Genomic DNA, 19,589 nt, shown 5'->3' with positions numbered 1-19,589 from the left:
GAACTCATAGGTAAATATAATTGACTCTTGAAAGCTTACATGTCAATGTTTTTTATTTCCCAGTGTTAACCGAACAGCTATTATGTTCAAAATATCATATGGTCCCCATAAGAATCTAGAGAGTTGAAAATTAATGGATGTGGAAAACAACATTTATTGAACTATTTAATGAGAAGATGTTATACTAAATCTCATTCCGTATCTATTACAAATAAATCATTATCTATGAAGCTGCTTTGCCATTAATCCAGTTTTTCGTAACATTAACATGAGTATAAAATTTTAATCTTTATAAAATTTATTAGGTGGTCAAGGTTTCAACTTATGATTATATTCTCTAGTGTGCCTAAGCACATTGTAAATCACAATAAATTATCATTCAATATATCACATACAGTGAAATGTAGCCTGTTTTACTTTTCTACTATTCTAAAACTCCTGTGTAACCAATATCTTGAATTAAATCTCTTCCATTAGAAAGACCTTGAGTGATTTCTGTTTTACTGGACAGATTTATGACTGCTACAGCTCCCCAGGCTAAACAGGAAAATTTGATTATTTTGTGTATGGTCTTTAAAAATGCAGAGTTTTCATTCTCCTAGATAAAATACTCATGCTAGATTTATTATAAAATATTGTTTTAAATGATTTACCAATTAAAATACTTAGGTTTTTGTCCCCTGATTTTTGCTTCTAATTGATTTTACTTATCTTTCATTGTCCTTATGCTGTGTTAAACCCATCTAGGCTTACTTAACAGCTAGTCAACTCCTAAGAGGTGTATTTGTTCCCTGAATTGTTGGAAGATGTACCGTGTTTATTCTGTGTCTTTATATACTTCTGATCCACTGCAAGTTATACCTAAGGTTACTGGAATCTCATTTTTAAATGAATAATTCCATGGAATCACAAGAGTTTAATCAGAAGTATCACAGAATAGAAGTAAGCACAGTGCTTGAGGAGTGCCCCAGAATGTGAAGTTGAAGGCAAAGATGAGTGGTAGTTTTTCAGAGGCAGTTAGTGACCTAAGAACAGAGGGGATGCATAATGGGTACTGATATGGCAAGTGTTACTGTAGCAACATGTACTGGGTGCTTACAACATGCCAGGCTTGGAACTACTAGACCACAGTGCCAGAAAAAAACCATCAGATCATAAGACATTTCTTCCCTCTTAGGAATTGGCTATTTGCTAAGGAAGCCTAGATAGGCTTAACAGGGAGCATCAGGACCATGAAAGGTAAGAAAATTGTACCTATCAACTCAGAAGGATAACCAGAAAAGTCATTCTTGTCATGCAGAGTATATAGAAGGTTATTCTTGAGGGGAAGAGATCACAGTGTTCTATATCTTTGCATATCTCACAGTGCCTTGAACAATGTTTGTACATAGTAGAAGGGTTAACATATATTTGTTAACTATATAGAAATATGTTGATATTATATTTGTATTTTCCCTATATATATTAACATAATATATATATTTTAGAATTCTTTAGAATTGACTAAAGAATTTACTTTTTTCTTTCAGGGTACAAAATTGTCCAAAATCATTTTATATTTCAAGTCCCCTTGTGGCACATATAGAATATTTGGCCTTATCTAGCCTATTTAAAACAAGAGAGATAAAAAATGCTCAGGACATCATGAAGCATTCAATCAAAACATGAGGCTTTTTATAGGAACTCGGCTTAGTAGCTTTGAGAAGAAGGTTGAAGAGAGAGTATCTCTGATTTCCACCCCAACTTCACCTCACCCCACCACAGCAGGTCTTGTTGAGAGCAAGTTTTCACTAATAAAACTTACTTGCTTTCTGAGTTTTCCATGCAAATAGAAATAATTCCGTCTTCTACAGGGTAAACATTTCATATCTGGTGAAATCGAAAAGCAAGAATAATGACAGGAATAGGAGTGATCTCTTAATTGGGAAATTTCTGTATTTTCTTGACTTTTCTCCTTTAGCCTGCATTTAAGCATTGCAGGAAAAAAAATCTTTCACATACCTAACTGGGTATTGGAAGCTATTAAATAATGGTAAAAACTGGGATGAATGGAGGGAACTTTTCTCCCCCATTTTTTAAAGTTTGGCTGTAGGTCCTTCTGCCTGCAGGCTATAGTCACATTAGCAGTTGGAAATTGGATAACGACAGCACAATGACAAATCCAGGTTGCTTGCAATAAGTTGCTAATCCCTTTGCTTTAATATTGGAGCAGCATGTAATGATGTTTGGACATCACTCCAGTTTACTGACGACCCCACTGGGGCCAGCAATAGAACCTTACAACTGTCTAACAAGGCATCAGGTGACTCCCGTCGTCACAGCAACGGACACTGGAATCTAATCTTCCCTCCATCCCTTCTAGCACCCAATAACGCCTAGATTATATAAGTGGCCCATCATTGCTTGGTAACTTGAATCAATTAACGTTAATTCGCACAATGCTATGATGTATTGTGATCACTTTCATTTCAGGGAAGGGGGAGAAATTGCTATAAGTCACCTAAAATGAGGTTGTCTGTGATGCTGAGGTATTAATTGGGTGTCCATATTAAATGCAGAAGGAGCCCCATCATGAAAGGAAAGTGGATGAGTGACTCTCTTGGCTGCTATTGACCTATCAGAAGAAGACAGTGCCCTTTTCCTTTGCTTTTATCTATTACAGTTTTCCCTATTGCGTGTCAAGTTGATGTATTATAAAAAATTCATTTGGTGACCTTTCACCCCCTTAGCAGATTAAACAATTTCACTTCGATGGCATCATTAACAGGACCCTGCATTTAATGATGATTTCTCTAAAAGGCCACGGAGATTCGATTTTAAGCTAACAGATTTATTGCACTATTATAACATATCGTAAAAAACTGTACCACCTACAGTCAGGTTTTAGGATAGAAACTGCTTAAGAGTTTATGTGGAGCTTAAAGTGGTATTACCTTGGGATATGCTGCAGCAGCAAGTCTGTGACCTCCAGTGAGATGCTATTTACATTTAACAAGACATGTTTGCTCACAATAAACTTTAAAGTGTGTCAGGAATGGGCCTTTTAGCGGGTGTTCAGGCAGTTGGTTTCCCTCCCTTCGTCTCAAGACGTCAATGTACTTATGTGAGAATCTTTGATGGGGTCTTTCAGTCTCTTTAACCCAGACTGCTTGCCTGCATCCTAGCCCCTATCAGAAAGAATTTAAGGAAAAGGTTAGGGGAGAAATAGGATCTGATAACAACATTAGCATTTTCTAATAACCTGGAACCCACAGAAGGATAGAATTAATAGCATGGATTTAAAAAATCTGGTTTAAATTGTTCCCTTTAAAAAAGGAAAAGAGCCCTAGCCACTCAGGCTAAACAAACTAAGAAATGATCATGGGGCTAGTGTGTGCTGAATTCCCAGGGAGTGATTCCAGCCAAAAAGCCAGAGTCTTAGCTGGTAGATGACTAAAGAGCTTCTTAGGACCACATATTTGCACTCTGCCCGCATTTCCTAGGATTCCCAGGGGAGAAGAAAATTGCTTCCTATGGAAACTTCATATTTAGTGATCCATTGTATTTGCTCTTCCACTATTTCCTCTTTCAGAACAAATCTTCACTTTTTCCTGACATGCAGCCTCCATGTTAAATAAATACTTTATCCTTTCCTTCTCACGTGGGGAAGGGGAGGTAGTTAGGAAATAGAATAGTTGACTTACAAACATTTAATGGGAGAAAGCGAAGTAGGCTACTTTAAAAATAAATAAATAAATAAATGCCTCATGAGATCTGGCCTAGGCTATTGAGGATAACTCACCAAGGGATGCTCTATGTCAGGGTCCCATATATGATATGTGATGTCCAGATGTCTCCATTTAGTTGCCAAACATCTGTTGCATGCCTATGATACGTAATACACAATAGGCTTAATGGGACAATAGGTGTATAATTTTATTTTAATGAAGCAGGCTCTGTCATCAAAAATACCAAAACTCTGAGTGAAATATGTTTTACACTGTCATGAATTATATGACTATTTTCTGTGTGTTTCGTTTTGTTGCTAAGTCATGTCAGCACTTAATATGTTCGAAGGAACTAAGAAGCAATATAGGTCATTGGTTAACCACTGTAGATCTTGGTCAACACTTACTATTTGTAGGACCTTTGGCAAGTTATTTAAGCCTTTTTGGACCTCAATTTCTTCATATATAAGTAAGAGTACCTATCACATAGTGTCATTTTAAAGATGCAATGAATTTATACATGAACACTTTATCATGGAACTTGGTATAGAGTACGTGCTCAGTAAATGTCAATTCTAAGTACTATTCTCCTCAGATGCTTCATGCAACTGAAGTACATTAATTCATTAATGCTATTAATAGTTATTGAATCCATTTAGTACAAGCACACTCGGAAAATATAAATATGGCTTGTTGTGACGACTAAATGAGCTATTCTGTGTAAAACAGTGGTGTACTGGAGTTTGCTGTGGGCATCTCTTCCCAGCTCTGCTCAGTGATATTATCTTGTCATCTCAGAATTAGCTATGGTGGTAGTATTTATATCACAGAATTGGAACACACCCACAAATCAGGGCATTATTTGGAAAGCTGATTTAATAGCTTACTATTGGACGTGTCCATGTCCTCTCACTTTAGTCTGAGGCTTTTATTATTATTATCTATATTAGTCAGAGGCTAATTTTCACTGAGGCTTTTATTTTTTGGCTGATTTTAATAAATGATGATAAAAATATACACTCATAATTTGTGATTTTCCCTACCCCCAGTCCATTTTTATTATAGCTAAGAAAACATATCAAATACATACATAATTAACCTTTGCTATAAAGCCGTGTTCACTACACAATGTATTATTTTCTAGAAACACAGGAAAATGCAAATATTTTCACTGGTAATAATGGATTGTGGAAAATTGCTTCCATAGGGATATGTGTAATCCTAAGGATGTATTTTGTTTGTTTTTATATCTGCCAGAAATACAAGCAGTTTTAAAACTGGGAACTTGATATATATTCGGCCCTATGCACTTTCCATCCTAGTCCAGCCTTCAGATGGAGAAGTGGGAAATGAGCTTCCAGTGCAGCCACAGTTGGTATTTTTGGATGGGCAGGTAACTTTTCACAGGTAACAATCTGTCTTTAGAGCTAAGTAGCATGTAGCATTCAGCCTGTCTTTTAGAGTGTGTCATCATTGATACACATTTACAGAGTGCCCACTGTGTGCAATTTGTTGCACTTAGAGCTTCTCATTACTTTCACATTTTCCTTCCACTTCACAGCCTGCCTTCCTTCTATTTTCTCTGAACATTCAGAACTTGATGAAGGGTAAAAATAAAATTCTGATACTTTTCCTCCCCAACCAAATTCTTGAAGTAGGTCTGTCACATCTTCTCTGAAATCTAGCCTTCATAAAGAAGTAGATCTATATATGAAGAAGTTTTTCACATGCTAATGAAGGAACTTATGACATTATAGATACATTACAGTTTTATGTTTTTTAAAATAATCTCTCTTATATGTGATTAAGTAAAACAAGAAGTTTCTGTGCTTAATTCTAATTTCAGGCTTTGTGTCCTGATTCTATTTTATCTTTTCAGTATTTTACAAAATTCATAGTGACCATGATTGTTGAACTGGCTTTCTCCTGTTTATAAATGCACCCCCTGGCATGTTTGCAGAGAGAAATCTGTGGCACTGAGGTCCACACTTGGAAACCTGTCAACTTTGATGTGGTCAGGCACTCACCCAGCTCTCTCCTGTTTTCTTCTCTTTACTTTTCCTTTCTTACGAACCTTCAGCACATAGTACCATTCTTTTCTATAAACATAGTTTTCCTTTCCTCTCCTCACTGTCCTGCCCCAACTTGTCTTCCAATAATTTCCTCACTCTTCTTACAATAAGTTAATTCTGATGTATTCTTAACATGAGAAAAACAACATTTATTTATTACTTTCTTTCCTTTATTTCTACTGAATTTGTGCTTTATAAAAGCATATATCTGAACCATCTTTTCTAACTTCACAAAATTCTCTTCTGAATCCAACTTTTTCTTCCTCCCTCCTCCTATTCCCATTTCTAGAATCGAAGAGTGGAGTCCCTGGGACCTCCTTCAGAGCCATGGACAATTTCAGCTTCCCTGGAAGGAGCATCAGACTCAGTGCTAAAAGGTAGGTAAAGTATCTGTAAATTTCAGATATCTGTTACCACTTTACCTGCACAGAAAATGTTTGCACCCATTAGGAATTCATAGCAAAACTGGTAATACAGAATTTCTTCAGTAATTTGGAGGGAAACTCCTTCATCCCTAATCTACAGTGTCAGTGTCTGTGAAAAAGAAGATAAGGCTGGCAGCAAACCTAAAGTCCCACTTTTTCTCTCCCTTCCCTTTCACAATAAAGCAACATTTTCAACATGTCCATATCCTTAAGGTAGTGTAAGGAAAAGTGCATGGCATCTTTGGGTGAGTGTCAAATCCTAGGTTTTCTACAGTCCACTCAGTGCCCCAATGACATACCCTTGTTTGGTATAGTATCATGGACTGGGCCAGGGAGCAATTTACCAAGTACAATATGATTTCTATGGGCAAATAGAAAGACTTGCTCTCAGTGGTATGAAGAATAAATGTGATGATAAAGGCAAAAGCACCTGACCCACAGCAGCCCTCAGCTAGTTTTTCTCCTTTTTATCTTCGTCTACCCTCTTTTGCCTTCCTGTTCTATCCCAGCACCACTGCCAGCTCCACTTACTTTCCTTGAAGCTTGTTTATACGAAAATCTATTTAAAATGCAGATTTCTACTAGGCCCAAGATAGTTTGGCAACATATTCTGCGGAAGGACCCAAGAATGTGCATTTTAGAGCCTGATCTAGAGAGAAGCAAGCAGGTATAACATGATTTTTATGGGAAAAATAGTTTCTGAGTTCTAAATTCCTGTTTAACCCTCTCACACACAAAACCATTGAAATACAACCTACTCAAAGAGGCACATATTAATTTATTATGAAATAGTTCAATCATTGTGTTTTTATGTTGTAAAACGGTACAATATGTTATCCACAGAAAATATGTTAAGGAGAATATGTTTGAGAAACAGAATTAAGGCAAAGGAGCCTCATGACTAAGGGAGATCAAGGGAAGAGGAAAAGTGAGAGAGGTGCTGGAGCCAGACAGTCAACAGAGGACTTTGGGGACCATGGTGGGGAGTTTGGGCTGCATTCTCAGTGAGATGCAGAGCCATTGGAGGGCTTTAAGCAGGCCAGTTCCAAGGTCTGACTCACATGTTTAGAGGACCACTCTGCTCTGTGGAGGGTGGATTGGAGAATGGCAAGAGTGAACCTCCTGAGCCAGTTGGAAAGTGATTGCAAAAGGCCAGGCAGGAGATGGTGGAGATCACAACTGGATTGATTCAGAATGTCTTTTGGAAGTTGAATCAGCAGAATCTACTGGGAGTAAAGAAAGCAAGGACTTAAGGACAACTTTTAGGTTTTGATCTTGTTATATTGGGTGGATATTGGTGTTATTTACTGAAATGGGGAAGACTGGATTGGGAGCAAAAAGCAAGAGCTTTTATGATGAGAAACACGAAAAGGTAAGTACAACCTGGCTGCTGGGCCAAATTAAGACGCAGGCCCTTTTGATTTCAGTTTTAAGGCAGTAAGAGCAAGAGGTTGTGTTTTACAATTAATATAGTTTGTGTTCTGGGTGTCACAAGAGTTTTTTTCTTCTTACCTGCCTCCCTCCAACATAACCCATAAGTTATTAATCATGCTTCCTACCCGGAGCCTTCTCCCTATTGTGTGCAGTTAGTCTCCCAACACACAGATCTTGCCTGACAGCCTCAAACTCTTCATGCATAGGGGTTTCTTCTCTGCACAAGGGGCCTCACAATTACCACAGCACCTTGAAATTCTTCCTCTGCTTATGGGTAGGATTGTGTATTTCCTTCTCATCGGAGGGAGTCCCAATCATGCACAATATCACAGTCCAATTCTGGGCTTCACCTTGAGGTGAAGAGAAATTCATTTTATGTCAACCTGATATAACCTAGAATAGAAGGGTTCAGTGGAACATTTAAAAATCATCTCATATATTTGGATAGGGAGCTGGAGATTATAATAGTCTGAAAAAGTGAATCTGTTAAATTTCTTTAATCACTCCCACTAGTTTCAATGAGAAAATTTAAAAAGTGTCCCAAGAATTCAAATGGATTAAAAATGATTTTTGAGGTAGATGCAAAATATCCTCAGAAAGGAAAGCATTCACTCCCTTCCCCACAACTTCTATGTCAGACAGTTTTCAAAAATCCTTACAGGGTCCCAATAAAAGAATAGAGACAATGGGTTTATCTTGACTCCTTGAATTCAGAATTGTTGAATAATTCTGACCAAGAGCTAGGACTCAAGCAAATCTCTGCACTAAATATTGTGTTGCTATTTTAGATGAGAAATAATTTATAAATTCTTTGTGATTTCAAATGTGATTTGAAAATAGTGTTTTCAGGCTGGGAACGGTGGCTCGTGCCTGTAATCCAGCACTTTGGGAGGCTAAGGCGGCTGTATCACTTGAGGTCAGTCATTTGAGACCAGCCTGGCCAACATGGTGAAACCCCGTCTCTACTAAAAATACAAAAATTAGCCGGGCATGGTGGGCACGCGCCTGTAATCCCAGCTACTTGGGAAGCTGAGGCACGAGTATCACTTGAACCTGGGAGGCAGAGGTTGCGGTGAGCCAAGATGGTGCCACTGCCCTCTAGCCTGGGTGACAGAGCAAGACTGTCTCAAGAAAAAAAGAAAAAAGAAAATAATGTTTTCAAAATACGCATACTATACAAAGAGATATATATCAATACTGGTAAAAATTTTTTAAAAAAATAACGGTTGTTTTAAGCACAATTATCTATTATTATCATGATATTTGCATATTATTATAGGGGAATAAGTAGGAAATCTTGTTAACTTTTGCAAATCCTTCTTTCTAGAAGTGTGATTTCAAGCACTGGCTTTTAATGCAGTTAGTATCGTAATGATAATGAAGCATCCTTTGAGATTTGCCAGTAACATATTGAAAGGAAGTTTCATACCAATAAATCACTGAAAATTATAAATTGATATGGTGTGTATGTATCTTTTTATAATTGGCCAAATATCCCCATTCTTATGCAAATTTGAGGATGTGTTTACCACTCTTTAAAAATTCAGTTTATTGGCCAGGCTCGGTGGCTCACGCGTGTAATCCCAGCACTTTGAGAGGCTAAGGTGGGCAGATCACAAGGTCAAGAGATCAAGACCATCTTGGCCAACATGGTGAAACCCTGTCTGTACTAAAAATATGAAAATTAGCTGGGTATGATGGTATATGCCTGTAGTCCCAGCTACTCAGGAGGCTGAGGCAGGATAATTGCTTGAACCCGGGTGGTGGAAGTTGCAGTGAGACAAGATCGCCCACTGCATTCCAGCCTGGTGACAGAGTGAGACTCCATCTCAAAACAAAACAAAGCAAAACAAAACAAAGTCATCTTATCCACTTTCCTGTGCACCTCATGAATCAGGTAAGGCATTTCTGTTGGTTTTGTGTTGTCCAAAATGTTTTTTTCAGGCTTGGAAATGACTCATGTGCCAGCTCAAACATCAGCCTACCTGCAAAATCACTGAGTTCCAAGAATAGGCCATGATTTTACAGTTATTTCTTGCTCTACTCTGGCTATGAGTCTAAGCTCATTCAGATGTTTCCCATAAAATATACAGAATGTTCAAATGGATAGGCATAAGTCAATCATAGATGTGCCTCGTCTTCTAATTGCATTTATTATTGGCCTAAAACCGTTCCTATCATATGGTACACATTGCCTACCTTTTCTGATGACATTGTTCCTTAATTTTTTGTTATTTGTCTCTTAAGAAACATATAAAATTGTTGTAATAAAGTCTCCAAGTTAATGAATAATCATTTGATGTTGTTTTCAATGAATTAATCTCAGATCTCAGTTTTTTTTTTAATGTAACCATTTAATTTAGCTTATACCTTTTGTTTCTGGCAAAGCTACACCTCATCGATTCCAGAAAATGAAATTATCCCCTTCTAAAAATTCTCTTAAGGAGGCGATTGACATCTCCTGATTAAAGCTTCACAGCTCCAAAACGCTTACTTTTTAAAGCTTGCTTCATCTTATTGTTTTATTGGAACAATGAATTTTCCCACTCTCTTTTCAGTTTGACTTTTTACTATTTTGACCTGTAATTTTTTTACCCTATCTACTTACTTATTAAGATGCCAAATGTTTTCCAGTGAGAACACATGGACACAGGGAACAACACAGGGATTGTGGGGAGGGGTAGGGGGAAGGAGAGCATCAGGATGAATAGCTAATGCATGTGGGGCTTAATACCTAGGTGATGAGTTGATAGGTGCAGCAAACCACCACGGCACACGTTTACCTATGTAACAAACCTGCATGTTCTGTACATATATCCCGGAATTTAACATAAAGTAAAATAATTGAAACAAACAAAAAGCAAAACAAAACAAGACTCTAAATGTTTTCAGCCTCCACAAAAATAATTTTCTACCAAACTTCGAGGTCTTGCTCTCCTCAGTACCCTCTCCACGTTCTCTTTATACAATCCAAATTTAAAGGCCCAGGTAATGTTGCATATTTTGTCAGAATCTCCCCATAGACTCTCCAGACTTTCCCTTCCACTTACACAATCTATCTTTTGTTCACTTTGTTGAAGTTAACACCTGTGTGGCTAACTCATATTCTTGCTCCTGGTCATTTTTTTTTTTTTTTTTTTTTTTATGTGGGCAGTTCAGTTAGAAACTTCTTGGGTTTAAAATCCCAAGGAATGAGGACAGACTGGAATGGTCCTTGTACAAATTTGTAGACACAAGGCATGTCATTAAGAAAGTAAGAAAATTAAGTGAATTTATCCAACGTTGCCCACTGTGAAGATGAAACATTCAGAATTGCATTTTGAACTGCCTGTTTCAATGCTGTCATTCTGTTCATTTTTCAGTGCCATTTTGCTACTGTTGGTGTTTTGGTATAGAAAGTGCTTAGGATACGTAACAGTCACTCACCTTCTGATCTTAAAATAATACAGCAGCATAAAAATATTAATTTTTAGCTTTTTTTCATGTTCTAGTAATATTTACAACAGATACTCTCACATGACTACTGGAACTCACCTCCCCATTGTCTACTCCATACGTTACCCATATTCTATTCCTTACCCATACTCCAAACCATACCCACACTCATGCCTTACATTGCTCCTTACATTGCTCCTCAATATGCTTATCCATACCTAGGACCCTACTTATACTCCATACCCTATGTATAGTCCATACCTTACTTTTATTTTGAGGGAGAGTCTGGCTCTATTACCCAGGCTGGAGTGCAGTGGTGTGATCTCAGCTCACTGCAACCTCCGCCTCCCGGGTTCAAGCGATTCTCCTGTCTTAGCCTACTCAGTAGCTGAGATTACAGGTGCCCACCACCATGCCTGGCTAATTTTTCTATTTTTAGTAGAGACGGGGTTTTGCCATGTTGGCCAAGCTGGTCTCAAACTCCTGACCTCAGGTGGTCCGCCCGTATTGGCCTCCCAAAGTGTTGGGATTACAGACGTGAGCCACCGTGCCTGGCCCATCCCTTACTTATATCCCATACCTTGCCATACTTCATATATTACCATGCCCAGTACCTTACTCATATGCTATGCCTTACCCATATTCTATAACTTACACATACTCCTGCCTTATTCACACTCCATACCTTACCCATCATCTGTACCTTACTGAGTACACATACTTTACACATTCTCCAGACCCTTACTCACACTTCATTTCTAACCCATAGTCCATATCTTACTTACTCGTATTCTGTACCTTGCCACACTTTGCACATTATTTATACCTAGTACCTTACTCATGCTGCATGCCTTACCTATTCTCCATACCTTCTCCTATATCATACCTTACTGAGACTTTATATTTTACTTTGTCCTGACACTTATTGCACCTCATATTTCATTATTTTTCTTTCAATAACCTTAAGGATGTCATGCCCGACCAGCTTAGAATCATGTTGTGGCCATGCAAAGTGAATGAGGCATTTACTCTTTATCTATCTATCTATCTATCTATCTATCTATCTAATCTATCTATCTATCATTTATTTATTTTTTATTATACTTTAAGTTTTGGGATACATGTGCAGAACATGCAGGTTTGTTACACAGGTGTGTATGTGCCATGGTGGTTTGCTGCACCCATCAGCCCGTCATCTACATTAGGTATTTCTCTTAATGCTATCCCTCCCCTTGCTCCCCACTCCCTGACAGGCCCTGGTGTGTGATGTTCCCCTCCCTGTGCCCATATGTTCTCATTGTTGAACTCCCACTTCTCCCATGTGAGAACATGCTGTTTGGTTTTCTGTTCCTGTGCTAGTTTGCTGAAAATGATGGTTTCCAGCTTCATCCATGTCTCTGCAAAGGACATTAATTCTTTTTATGGCTGCATAGTATTCCATAGTGTATAAGTGCCACATTTTCTTTATCCAGTCTATCGTTGATGGGCATTTGTGTTGATTCCAAGTCCTTTCTATTGTGAATGTGCTGCAATAAACATACGTGTACATGTGTCTTTATAGTAGCATGATTTATAATCCTTTGGATATATACATAGTAATGGGATTGTGGCGTCAGATGGTATTTCTGGTTCTAGATCCTTGAGGAATCACCACACTGTCTTCCACAATGGTTGAACTAATTTACACTCCCACCAACAGTGTAAAAGCATTACTATTTCTCCACATCCTCTCTAGCATCTGTTGTTTCCTGGCTTTTTAATGATTGCCATTCTAACTGGTGTGAGATGAGATACCATTTACTCTTTTATTCTATGGACACCAAGCCACACTGAAGCCAACTAGCTCATTTGGATCAGTATTGTCACTATTATCTTTTTTTAAGAGATCCAATGGGAATGTGTGAGGACTAGTTTGAGTGTGTCTTATATACACACATTTTTTATGTGAGTGAGTCATGAAGTAGGGAAGAAATCACATGTAATTTTCTGTTTTTAGCACACCCATGTCACCAAAATACCCTATTTTATATGATTGAAAGTTTCTCTTGAAGCCATCGTGAAATACTACTTTTTCACTTCAGAAAGAATGCACCAAAAGCATTTGGGATGGATTATCTAACTTACTATAAGTATTTCCTGGAGAAAAACAAAATAACAACAACAAAACCATATCTATATATCTCCTCTAAATCTTTTGTTCTGCAATTTAACTTCATATTCTGTTTTCTTTAGTAGACCCTTCTCGGTGAAAAGGCAGTTACAACGTATTATCATAAAAAGTGAATTTATATACTCAAGGACAATTATTTACAGGTCTTCAATATCCTTTGGCATTTATGGATCATAGTTGCACAAAAAAGTCCTTAATACTTTTAAAGATAACATCTCAACATTAACGATATAACAGTTTGATAGTATGCATACCTAGGAGTGAATGGGATAGCTGTGGGGATAATTTGGGCTGCAAAGGTATTTTAGAAAGTATCTATCCTGCAGAAACCCATTCAGGTATCATTCCCTGGTAGTTGTGTAATCAATTCCAAAGTTGCTCAAGCCCAGCACCCCACCCCATCCCAAGTCCCCCAGCCAGTATACTGTTTTTACCAGCTTGATCAGGGAGCCTGTCAATTGCATTTGTATATGTCATCATAGCTATTCTGAAGATATGATGAACCCTGGAGTAATGTGCTGTACTTGGCAGCAACTGCCTCAGCTTTTGGGCACATATGCTTCAAATCTGAGAATATCATAGATATATATGGGAATCTTTGTAGAGATCTCTAAGGCAAGCTGGTATTTAACGCAAAAGCAAACCCATTCAGAACTAAAGCACTTTCCATTAGGCAATTTGGCGGCTGTTCTATGAGGCCAACTCACTGTGCTCTACGGACACATTTCGATTAAATGCTGCTTTGTATTCTTCCAAAGATGGGAACAATAAGGACGTTTGTCAAAGGAAAAACTGCAGCAAATGATTTCATGTTGAACATCTGTACTCTGCAGTTCATTGTTTGCAACAGTTTATTGACCATAATTTTGATGCATATAGGTTTTAAAGAGTACAAACTACATTTATCTTGGGCGCCTATCATTTATTTGAGTCTTGGCTTATTTATTTTCATTTTACTGGGCATTTTATTTATTTTGGAACTCAGAAGAGATGAAGCAAAAGATCTTTCTCAAAAAAGAAGTTTTAGTTAGCTCTGCAAAATTGATGAAGAAAGACAATGTTTTCACAAAAAGATTAAGCAATTGAAATGAAAAATGTAACACTAAGCATATTATATCTTTATGACATGTTTCAGCCTTAGAGATCTCAAACCAACTTGTAAACTTTCAGACCACTTTCATAACCCTTTGTCCACCATGCCAATCATATTGACATTTCCAGAGTAAAGTCTAGCAGCTGTTAATTAGGAAAATAATTTAGAGATGGTGGAGTCAAAAGATGATTAATGGTATTGTGAATGTGATACTGAGTTAAGCTGCCTTTTTTCACTTTATAAGTGGATGATCTACTGTTAGAAGATGCAAGGTTTTTTTTTTCCTTTTTTTTTTTTTTTAATTTTAGTTAGGGAAGCCAAGGCTCAGGCAATTCAAGCTGCTAAATCAGAGTAGCTTTATCAGTCATTATTTGATAGATTGCCATGGTCCTGATCTCTTGGCCTAACTCTGGTACCACATAAACTATAGATAACTTGAATAGAAGAAAGACAGACTGTAGAAACTGACCACCTAGAAAGATAATAGAATTTCTTTCTTTATATATTATACATTTAATAATAATATAGCCAATATATTGTAGTGGTTAAGAATGCAAACTTTGAAATCAGGTAGATTTGGGCTGTAACCCCAGTACCACATAATTTAGTCTTTCATGATCCTATTTCCTAATTGCTAGAATATAGATAATAGCGTATTTTATAGGGTTGTTGTGTAGTTTGTAGGCAATCGTGTATATAAAGAACAGTGTCTGGCATAGTGGAGCTTTCAATATATGTTAACTGTTATTATTCTGTCTTGGATCATTTGGTTCTAAGTCTTGACTAAGAAGAACCTGATGGATTAGGTAACCTCTTTGAGTTTAAAAAATTGTCCTTTATTGTCCAAATGTCTGCCTTCACAGAAGACATGAAGACTTTGTTCGAGATTAGATAATAAACAGCTAATTTTTGTTTTGTGCTTTTTTGTAGGGTGCACCCAGGCAGAAACTCAAGATGGTTATGTTAGCTTCTACAACTTGGCAGTCTTGATCTCTGGGTCAAACTGGCACTTTATTTTTACTGTCACTTCTCCTCCAGGTAATTTTATACAGTGTGCTTTTATTCTCTGTTTTTTGTTTTTTTTTTTTTTGAGAAGATAATCCTTTCTCCCTTACAATGGAAATAGCTACTATCATGAATAAGAAGTCTTCGTAGTTTAGAAAATAAATTCACTTGACTGTATCATTAAGCTTGAGAAGAAAGAGCACATGTAGAAATGGAAACCTCAGGTTACTCCTGGTGAGCAAGAAACCAAATGTACATTTCCTTCTCAACATTGAAGTTTACTTTCAGTGTTCTACTTGTTTTTTTCCTTTACTTGCTTACATGACATTTGGTTAGATATTAATAGGAGAATGTTAATTTATAAGAAAGAGAGTCATGGGATGTTGAAATTCTAACTTTGGGTCCTGTCCTCCTTAACCCCCTGCCAAATGGGGACAGTACCCATCAACGTCCTGGCACTTCAGAATAAGGGGTGTGTAAATTGCATATTTGATCCAGTTCTTTTTGACAAAACATGTAAAAAAATGCCCTCCAGCATATTAAATGTGACTCTCATTAAAATATATAATGATCATTTGTCAACATGTTATTTAACTCACTAATGAGGAAATCAGAAGATAAGAAAACTAATTAAAATAGCATTTGGGAGACAGTGATCATATAGCCAGGGAAGAAATGTTGAAATAAGTTTGCAATGGACACAGGGCAATAAAAGCAAAATTTTGATAGTCCAATGTTTACAGATATCATTTGCATCCTTAACTGTATAAAAATTGTTTCAGCATGTCAATCTTCTACAAATAAACATGTCTGGGTCCTAATAAATAAATAATAAATAGTAAGTGAAACAAATGTATGTTTGAGAGAACTTAATAAACTTTCAACGGGCCTTTTGAAAATGTTCCGGTATGACACTGATAAGATCTGTAATCGTAATCATTTTTCCTTTAATTCCAAGTTTTGGATTTTTTTTTTTTTTTTTTTTTTTTTTTGAGATGGAATCTCACTCTGTCACCCAGGCTGGAGTGCAGTGGCACAGTCTTGGCTCACTGCAACCTTCACCTCCCAGGTTCAAGCAATTCTTCTGCCTCAGCCTCCTGAGTCGCTGGGATTACAGGCATGCGCCACCACGCCTGGCTAATTTTTGTGTTTTTAGTAGAAATGAGGTTTCACCATGTTGGCCAGGCTGGTCTCGAATTCGTGACCTCGTGATTTGCCTGCCTTGGCCTCCCTAAGTGCTGGGATTACAGGCATCAGTCACCATGCCCAGCCTGGATTTTTTTTTTTTTTTAACAAAAAGACTATCTTCTGAGATCAGATAATATTATTGCTCCCTGGCTATGTGATCATTATCTCTTAAATGCTATTTAAACCAGTTTTGTGTTCTTCCTGGTTTTTTCCTTAATGAGATAAATAACCTGTTGACAAGTGCTCATTATATGTTTTCATGAGAGTCACATTTATACTTCAGAGGATGATTGCTTAAATACTTGTTAAAAGAGCAATTTACACACACTTTATGTGTCAAAGTGTCCTAATATAAGTACAGGTTAATATCAAACGTGCAGTGTCCTTGACTGTAGGATTCCCAATTCCCAGGGACTGTGCCGTAAGCTTGAGTTTTTGAATGGATATGTTTTAAAGGGTAAGACAGGCAGGAATGCATATTTTGTTCCAGATTTGTGTGACATTTAAAAGGCCTTTGTCCTTTAATTACCTCAGTAATTAATTAAGACTAACCAAATACGTTATCAAGTTTATTTTAAGGAATAGGTTGTAAAACAAAATGCGAAATGTATTGTAGACAGAAACTTCTTGGTAACTCCTGTGATTTTGAACTGGCCTTGGTGTTCACACTTAGTATACTACTGCTTTATTGTAGTTTCTACTTACAGCCTGTAAAAAGAACTAACTGAAGAATCATCTGGAAAGTTTTCCCTTAGTGTTTTTCACTAAATTATTCTTCATAATTTTCAAGATCAAGTCTATTAGGTGAGACTCTTTCAGAATAAGATTTATAAAAGTTTAAATTTGGAGAGAATAGATGGAGGATAAAAAGAAAGGAAAAATATTACAGATCTGCGCTTCTTTGACCCCTTGTTGACATCACGCTGAGTAATGGTACACGTCCAGACGCGCTGAGTAATGGTACACGTCCAGAGAATAACTCCTTGTTTCCAAGTATATCCATTTCAAGTGCTAGAATGTTTGGGAAAGCAGCATATATTCACACATTTTCACCAATCAATGAAATTTCTTATTTCTAATAGGCTTCAAAATAATAGGTCTGATAAGCATTGTTTTATGTTATTGTTGGTTCTGTTGTTGTTGTTGTGTGTGTGTGTGTGTTTGTTGTTGTTGTTGTTATTTTTAGAGAGGGTCTCAATCTGTCACCCAACACCCAGGCTGGAGTGCAGTGGTTGAATCATGGCTCACTGAAGTCTCGACCTCCCAGGCTCAAGCAATCCTCCTACCTCAGCCTCCAAAGTAACTGGGACTACAGATGTGTGTGCCACCACACCCAGTTAGTTTATTTTATTTTATTTTTTGGTAGAGATGGGATCTTACTATGCTGCCCAGGCTGGTCTTAAACCCCTGGGCTCATGCTGGCATTACAGGCATGAGTCACTGTGCCTGGTCTGTTGTTTCATTCATTCATGAATCAAGCAGAGAATTTGCAATCATTTCCACTATTTTCCCTCATCTCTCCAATATCTTAGAGAGAAAAACAAATTATTTTTCCTATTTCAGAAATACAGAAAATAGATCTGCCCAAGTATTTATGGAATCCTCTTAAGTCTGACATATTATCAAATCCAGCTCATTTATCACTTCTAAACTTCCTGAGACACTGTCAAGAGATAAGGGTTTCTGTAAGTTTGTAGTATTGACTTCGTAGCCAGCCTTTCCACATTCACTATCATTACCATGGGTAGGCAGGCTGTGGCTTTTATGACCATTTCTTGGTGCCATGGGGTTCTTGGGAGGCCCTCAGGGGTTGCTGCTGAGAAGAGATTAATGTAACCAGGTATCACCCACAAATCCACACACCCCCCAACCTTCACCACACGTACACTTAGCCAGAGAAACTCTACCTGTGGTTGCCAATTCCTTGGTTGGAATATTCTCCCTTCAGAAAGTCACGTGGCTCACTCAGCTCATTCAGATTTCTTCTCAAATATCTCCTCCTCAAAGAGGCCTCTTTTGGATCACTCAGTCTATACCATCCCCAATCCTCCCCACACCTCCAGCCATTCTGTATTATAAACTCACTTAGTTTTCTTTATGCACTTATCACTCCCTGGCTTTATAGTATCTACGTATTTATTTGTTTGTCTACTGTCTGTGTGCTGGGTCCTCCATTGAGACCAAAGTTCCAAAGGGACAAAGATTCTGCTTAGTTTGACATTATATCCCAAGGGTGTAGAAAAGCCTGGTGCATCATAGCCACAAATAAATATTTGTTTATGAATAAGTGAATATATTGAGATTATTTTTAAGACTGCAGTTTTAAAAAATCTTCTGCTGCTAAAATAATTGAGAGCCAGTGGTCTCCACCCTTGGATTTAATTTCGCCTGGTCACCCTGACTTTAGCTTCTCTGTCATTTTTGTGTTCTATACAAAAACTGACTGACTATATTTTATGTGGCTCATGTCACTTTTCAGTTTAGACTCTCCCCCTAGGCTGGGCGGGGTGGCTCATGCCTGTAATTCTGGCACTCTGGGAGGCTGAGGCTGAAGGATCACTTGAGACCAGGAGTTCAAGACTAGCCTGGACAACATAGCAATACCCCATCTCTACAATAAATTAACAAAAAATTAGCCAGGCATGGTGGCACATGGTTGTAGTCCCAACCACCTGGCAGGCTGAAGCAGGAGGATCATATGAGCCCAGGTGTTCAGGGCTACAGTGAGCTATAATTGTGCCACTCATTGTACTCAAGTTTGGGTGATAGAGCTAGACCCTGTCTCTATTAACAAAATAAAAATAAAAAAGAATCTTTTCTTCTGTGATACTTCATGCCTTCAGAATGTTCTCAAGGGCCTTTTGCCTGATATTTAATGCCCATCCAGATTTGTCTCAAATTCTTCTAGCATTAAGTTCCAGTATTTTCCTGCATAAGTCTCCCAAGTATCAATAGCTATTTTCTCCTGTCTGTCTTTGTTCATGTATTTGCACAGCCTTCAAAGTCCCCTCAGATACTTCCTCCTCCAGGATGCTTTCCCTAATCATATCAATGAAAAAT

The 19,589-nt window shown here is 37.6% G+C and overlaps 1 protein-coding gene across 1 annotated transcript in view; it reads left to right on the top strand.

Moving 5' to 3' along the window:
- Nucleotides 1-19,589, top strand: part of PKHD1 (PKHD1 ciliary IPT domain containing fibrocystin/polyductin) — a 485,172-nt gene that overhangs the window by 446,114 nt on the left and 19,469 nt on the right. Inside the window, exons 62-64 of the mRNA XM_024248417.3 lie at nucleotides 4,965-5,100; nucleotides 6,069-6,156; nucleotides 15,267-15,374. Of these exons, the coding sequence (XP_024104185.3) occupies nucleotides 4,965-5,100; nucleotides 6,069-6,156; nucleotides 15,267-15,374 (332 nt within the window). The remainder of the gene's footprint in view (nucleotides 1-4,964; nucleotides 5,101-6,068; nucleotides 6,157-15,266; nucleotides 15,375-19,589) is intronic.

This window comes from Pongo abelii, chromosome 5 (assembly GCF_028885655.2).
Source record: "Pongo abelii isolate AG06213 chromosome 5, NHGRI_mPonAbe1-v2.0_pri, whole genome shotgun sequence".
In the NCBI taxonomy this organism is placed as follows: Eukaryota; Metazoa; Chordata; class Mammalia; order Primates; family Hominidae; genus Pongo; species Pongo abelii.
The sequence above is the reverse complement of the archived record's forward strand: the minus strand, read 5'-3'. Positions and strand labels throughout refer to the sequence as shown.